Source organism: Phragmites australis, chromosome 9 (genome assembly GCF_958298935.1).
Source record: "Phragmites australis chromosome 9, lpPhrAust1.1, whole genome shotgun sequence".
NCBI lineage: Eukaryota > Viridiplantae > Streptophyta > Magnoliopsida > Poales > Poaceae > Phragmites > Phragmites australis.
Window position 1 is genome coordinate 6,176,952 of NC_084929.1, and position 6,535 is coordinate 6,183,486.

At 42.8% G+C, this 6,535-nt stretch overlaps 1 protein-coding gene across 6 annotated transcripts; it reads left to right on the forward strand.

Moving 5' to 3' along the window:
• Positions 1 to 581: 581 nt before the first annotated feature.
• Positions 582 to 6,045, forward strand: LOC133928548 (E3 ubiquitin-protein ligase At1g63170-like). Of its 6 annotated transcripts, none has more exons than XM_062374939.1 (7): positions 612 to 753; positions 857 to 899; positions 983 to 1,048; positions 2,113 to 2,864; positions 5,027 to 5,149; positions 5,225 to 5,507; positions 5,633 to 6,045. In XM_062374939.1, the coding sequence occupies exons 4-7, from the start codon at positions 2,260 to 2,262 to the stop codon at positions 5,855 to 5,857; spliced, it is 1,236 nt and encodes a 411-aa protein (XP_062230923.1). In that variant the 5' UTR covers positions 612 to 753; positions 857 to 899; positions 983 to 1,048; positions 2,113 to 2,259; the 3' UTR covers positions 5,858 to 6,045. The 6 variants fall into 6 exon arrangements, with proteins under 6 accessions (XP_062230925.1, XP_062230927.1, XP_062230926.1 ...); XM_062374940.1 differs by having other exon boundaries at positions 625 to 668; XM_062374941.1 differs by lacking the exon at positions 857 to 899 and having other exon boundaries at positions 582 to 668; positions 900 to 1,048.
• Positions 6,046 to 6,535: the final 490 nt, after the last annotated feature.

A 6,535-nucleotide genomic window follows, 5' to 3' on the forward strand; every position in this document is an offset into this window, starting at 1 on the left:
CTCACAATTTATTGTTCTCTCGTGACTTTATACCCTGAAGTCAGGGGATCTAAATCCCTAATCCACTCCCGTGTCCCTGCTCTCCTGCGCCTCGCCGCCTCGCTCAGTCATTATTTACCCTCCACGCGTCCTCTCACTCCTCACTGTCTGATTTGAGAGTCGCGTGCAGCAAACGGCCACTATGGACGAATCCCGCTTTCTCTTTTTCTGTTAGCTAAAAACATAAATACTAGATATAATAATATTAAGTATAAATTTAAGATATGAAGACGTGAATATATTATAAAACTACTATCGAACGAATACATCAGGAGTGATACTTTAGTTTAATTTTATATGGGATAAAAAGAAAAGAAGATTATTTGCTAAATTATTTTTTAATTTTTTATTTATTTTTATTAGTAAAACGAGTTATATATCCGTACTCGGTAATGAAATAGGAGTCTTAAAAAATGAGAATAAATAATAAAAATAAATAAATTATTTAAATCTTATAGAATTTTATTAGACGGAGAAGAAGAGGTGACTGAGAAGGAATCGTGTTTTATACCGTAGAGCCTATAAAAAATAATCTAACGATAAAAAAAATTATAAATAAACATCGCCACTCGATGCTGGAGAAGGGAGGACGAAGAATTCAACTCCAAGTCTTGGAGCTCCCCCATTTGGTAGAATTTTCCCCTCCCGCAAGTGTGATGCTTCCGTGTTTTTATCATCTTTTCCTTTATATAAGCGCGTTGCCTTGATCCAAGGGTTTGGCACCTGTTCCTTCCTTCTTTCCCCCCGGCGCAATCTTGCTTCCGAGAGCTCGCCCGGCGATTTTTCTTTGCGGTTTTTTAATGCAAATCTTGGGCAGGATACTTGCGAGCTAGGCATTGATTCGGTTTTAAACGGTACAGGTGATTGTTCGGTGTGGTTCTGAAGCTTGGGTTCTTCTGGTTCTTGGCGTTGTTGGTTGTTCATGGGTTCTTGAATCTTTCAGGCGATTGGAGTGGAGCTGCTCGTGGTTGGTGAGACGTTACTTGGATCAGGAACTTTTTTTTTTGAGGTATGTGACATTCCTTGCTTAACTCGGATTTTGCCCTTTGGATTGATCTTTTCTAGCTGGCGAACTTGATCTTTAGCTATTCTCTAGCGGTTTTATGGAACTAGTAAATGAGGAAAAAATGTGATAGCAAATTAGCTTGTTGTGTTGCGAGTTGCGACCGGGGTTCTTCTCTCTTGTGGCATGTTAATAATCATTTGGAGGGCATCATTACCTTGTTACTATTTTGAATTGGCCTTGCGGTAGCCATGATTGCTGTTTGTTTGGTTTCTAGGACAGCTTGGAAGAGAATTGAAAGAGCTTGGTTTGTTAAATTAGAACTTGGTTAGTGTTTGGTTAGGTTGTAGCGTTATTGTTTTGATTTCTTGGTTCTTTTCTTTGAGATAGGTTGACCTGTGTACTCGGTGTTCGGTCACCGTGGGGTTTTAAACGCAGCTTGTTCTTCTCCAGGTTTTGATTATGAAGTTAAAACTGCAGTAGAAGTATATATACACATCTTGGTAACTTGTGAACCCTAAAAGAATATCCTAGTATCCTACAATGATAGCGTGTGTAGAAATTGATGACAATCCTTCCCTTGTTTTTGAGTGCGTTGTATACAACAATAAGAACTAAGAGTGATGGTTGGGATCACATCTATGCACAAATTTGCATGTCCACACACACGACTCAGTATTAGGATGATTAACCAGGTCAAACGCTTACATGATGGAATGTAACCCCCAGAACATCTTTCAGAGAAGCTGGATTTGGTATATTGTTCTACTTCAATCCTGTCTAATAGAGAATCATATATCGTATGTTAGGGCTCAAAAGAATGAAGTATCTCCTTTTTTTTCTAACGGTTGTCATATGGTAACTGTATACAACATTTGCAAATGCTGACTCAATTAAAGTTGTAGATTGGCATCTCAAATTGTTTGTTCCAGTTATTTGAGTTGACCATCTTGCTTATATTACCTAGCTATATTATTGCCTGTATTACTACCTTCAAAAAGATATTGGCTTCCCTACTTAAAAGAGGTAATTAAATAGCTTAATGATATCAAGTGTTCCTTTTCTTTCAGGTGGAGTGGAGGTGACCTGCTGCTAGAGGGGGGAAAGAGCAAAGTACATTATCTTGGAAAATGTGCATTCTGCTACCTTCATCTTAAATCAAAGCTGCTCCATTTCTGGGAACACAACCAGTAATTTCCTATGCAACCTTTTGGTTGATGGATGTTCCTCCTGTTGAATCAGAAAGAGTGAGTCAAACAGATAGTCACCCTTCACTCATGGAGCATGTGATCGGTATCCCAGGGGATGATGTTGCTTCTTTGTCGACATCTCGCCGAGACAATCCTGATGGCTTCGATCAATTGCCTCGTGTCTCAGAAAGTTCTTCTGGAACAACTACTGCATCTAACTCTCAGAATGCTCCTCTAGCAAGAAGAGATGATAATCGCGGTCATCGTCAGCGAAGTCCTTTGAATTCTGGTTTCTGGATCTCAATTGAACTAGTTGTAAATCTTAGCCAGATTATAGCTGCTATTTGTGTTCTGTCTGTGTCAAGGAATGAGCATCCATATGCTCCATTGTTTGAGTGGGTCATTGGTTATACAGTAGGTTGTATTTCAACTCTTCCTCATCTTTACTGGTGCTATATCTGTCGCAACCGCCTGGCCACTGGGCAAGATTCCGCAAGTCAGAACTACCTTCCAAACAACACCCCTGAAAGTAATTCTTATACCGGAATTTCAGCCCCTCATGTGTCTGAAGCTGGTGGTGTAACGGGCACAAATGGAGTCTCAAGAAACAATGTGGTCACCACAAATCCAAGGTAACAGATTCTAGTCTTCAGTTACATTATCTTTGTTCTTTATATATTGATCTTTCTTCATACATCCAGAGTTTTTATGTATCCTTTGCAAGAAGTTTTATGGTACATTCTACTCCCTCAAGTACCAGATGTACAGATTAAATCAGACCCCTCAATTACCATGGTTATTATGGACTTATTTATGTAAACCCTAAATCATCTCTAAACTAGCCAATATACTATGTACCCAATTCCCAGCCATCCAAGGGATCTTGCCATTCACGTCACTTTGCGACATCAACATCAACGACTAAAATTTAATCTATGCATATCCTCAACTCTATGTATGATTAACGTTATGGGGTTACTTTGGCTGGAGGGGATTAACTTAGGGTCCGTTTGGTTGTGCGCATGGCCTAGCCTGACTCGTATCTAGTGAGTCAGGCTCATTTGAGCCAGGCTGAGGGCATGCAGTGCTATTTGTTTGGTTGGCTGCATGTGCTCAGCCTGGTTGAGAAGAGATTGTGTTTGGTTACCCGCATGAGTATATGTTGCATGAGATTGAAATAAAAAACAAGTATTAACATGATGTTTATTTTGTATAAATACACTATATAGTACTTAATTTATCATATTAAACCTTAATGCAATTTAAAATGTACTAATATGAGTTAATACTCACTAATTATATACTAATCCCATCATTAACTGAGCCTGGCCGGAGGAAACAGATTCGAAATCCGTTCCCCGCGAGCCATGCCCGGGGTGTCCTATTGCATCAACTCGGCCAGGCCCCCACAAGGGAACAGGCAACCAAACACGCAAGAATCGAAAAGATTCTGCATCCACCGATCCTGGCCAAGCAAAACCAACCAACCAAACACGCCCTTAAGGCTTGGCCATGAGTGATTAGGTATCAACCAGAATGATGCATTGAGCCGTGAGTGGTATGGAAGTTGAAGAGATTAATCTGTCAAGAAATGGTTTTGTGCTTTGGGAAAATCATGTTTAGTTACTTTCATGCTAAGTTTCACCGATACGCGATACGCCGATACGGATACGGGTACGGCGATACAGCGATACGGTGATTGTCCAAAAACAAGGATACGCCGATACGGCGAGTATATATAAATATATATATATATTTTTTTTATCAAAATATAAATAATTGAATACGCCGATACCTCTCTCCCTCCTCTCCCCTCCTTTCTCTTTCTTTTCTCCAAGCCCGAGCTCATTGGACCAAGACCGACCTGCTCTCCTTCTCTTCTACAGGCTCAGCCGGCCCCTCCTTTCTCCCCCTACGTAGCAAGCTCAGCTGGCCCACACGCCCTTCTCCTTCCTCCAGCCGAATCGCACAGGAGCCCCTCCTCTATCTCCATGACCGAAACAAACCAAGCATCCGGCGGGTGCGGCTCGCGTGGGCAAGCGGGGTCGGGTGGCGTGGGCTGAAGGCCCTGGTGGCGGCGTGCCCGTGGTTGCAGGCGGTCGACCTGTCCCACTACATGGTCGCCGGGGACTGGGAGTCAGAGATGGTCGCCCTGGCCGCGACGGCGGGGCTTAGGGAGCTGGTGCTGGACAAGTGTTTGGCCGTGACGGATGTCATGGTGGCGAAGGTGGCCGCGGGGTGCCCGAGGCTAGAGAGTCTCAGCGTCAAGTGGTGCCGCGAGATCTCCGACATTGGCATCGAATTGGGTCCAAAGTATCGGAAGGAGGTATCGGCAAGTATCGACGAGCGTATCGCGAATTATTATTTTTGTTTTTAGATCGTAATTTCCCGATACTCTCCGATACCCGTATCGGGCCGTATCGGGCCGTATCGGCGTATCGCGCCGTATCGGATACGGGTACGTCGGCCTCTGCTAAGTATCGGTGATACTTAGCTTTCATGCCCCTCAAGAAGTAACAATCTGTATAATACTTGGAGCAGGAGTATGACTAATCCTATCAGATCTGATCCGTTAGATAAATAAGAAATAGATGGTCCATGGAAATTGCTTGGCAGTTGCCCAGTTGGCACTGTAAAAGAATACATTGCAGCATCTGTGTGAAGTTTATAATTCCATTTTTCTGATGATAAATGCAGTTTAGCTATCGAAGGTCAATACAGGACATCAGAATCCTCAATACTTTGGCTAACTTTTTCCGAATCAAGTCTCCGAGTTTCATTCTCCTTTTTGTAGGGTCCAAGCTTTTGCTGATCACTTCAAAATGGCTCTGGATTGTTTCTTCGCCGTGTGGTTTATTGTGGGAAATGTGTGGATATTTGGTGGACGTTCTTCTGCCCATGTGGCACCCAACTTGTACAGGAATGCTCCTAGCCTGCCATGATGTAGTATTTTTGCAACTATCTAGATGTTTCATTGTATAATCATTTTTTTCAGGTTGTGTATAGCCTTCCTCACATTCAGCTGCATCGGTTACGCTATGCCTTTCATTCTCTGTGCATTGATATGTTGCTGCCTGCCCTGCATAATCTCTGTAATGGGCTTTCGTGAAGATTTGAACCAAAACAGAGGTGCTACTACTGAAGCAATCAATGCCTTGGGCACGTACACGTTTAAATTGAAGAAGCCTCGTAGTGGAGAGAGAAACGAAGGTGGTGGTGATGGAGTCTTGGCTGCTGGAACCAACAACGAGCGAATTGTTTCTGCTGAAGACTCTGTGAGATTTTCTCTTGCACTCATGTTTACTTCACAACTATATTCGCTCTTGCAGATAATGTAAAACCATGCTTCGCCCTTCGTTTTTTTTTAAAGAAAAACTGAGTTGCGTCCTTTGATCGGCAGGTTTGCTGTATCTGCTTGGCAAGGTATGTGGACAATGATGATCTCCGGATGCTCCCTTGCTCGCACTTCTTCCACAAGGAATGTGTTGACAAATGGCTCAAGATAAATGCGCTGTGCCCCCTCTGCAAAGCTGAGATTGACGGTGCCCTGACAACTGCTCCAGCTATTGGCTTTTGGCGCCGCCACAGCGACAACAGGGTAGGAAACAACATTGAACAACAATAGCTACGCCCCCTTCTACGAGGATGCAACATGCCTTCGATGTAGCTTCCACAAGAGCAATTTGTAAATTACATAGCGAGATAGATTATACGACGCTCGAGTCCTTTCGTGATCCAACAAGTTATTTTCTGGCGGACTAATGTTTCTCAGTGTCAATATATATGTTGCTTCTGGCTTCGTCCCCTCAAAAATTATCGTTGAACAGCATAGATTTCTGAATGCTGATATGAGTCCGTTGATGGTGAAATGCAGTCCTGGTAGCATGCCGTGGGAGACAGAACCGTTGTCACCCCAATGCTGCTGCATTTGTCTCTCAGATTCAGAAACTTTTTCTCTATCAGAAGATTGAAAGGCCCTTTAGTCTTGCACATAACTTAACTGGCTAGGTTGCTATGTCATACGCAGTTTTAAGAAACCCAACAAATCAGTAGGGAATTGTGCCCATGTTTTTCAAGCTACAATAATCGTGCAATGATTCCAGTAATCTGAGAACGATCGATGCGCTGGAACAACCTAACTCTGATCGAACGAATAATTGCAAGCACAGTATAGAAATAATCTCGATAATCGTGCATCAGGAGGGTGGTCTGATGGCAGCCGAATCTCGATAATTGTGTAGCAACCTGGAGGACATTGCAAGCACACACGTCACAATCTTTTCAATGAATAGGACCATGACTG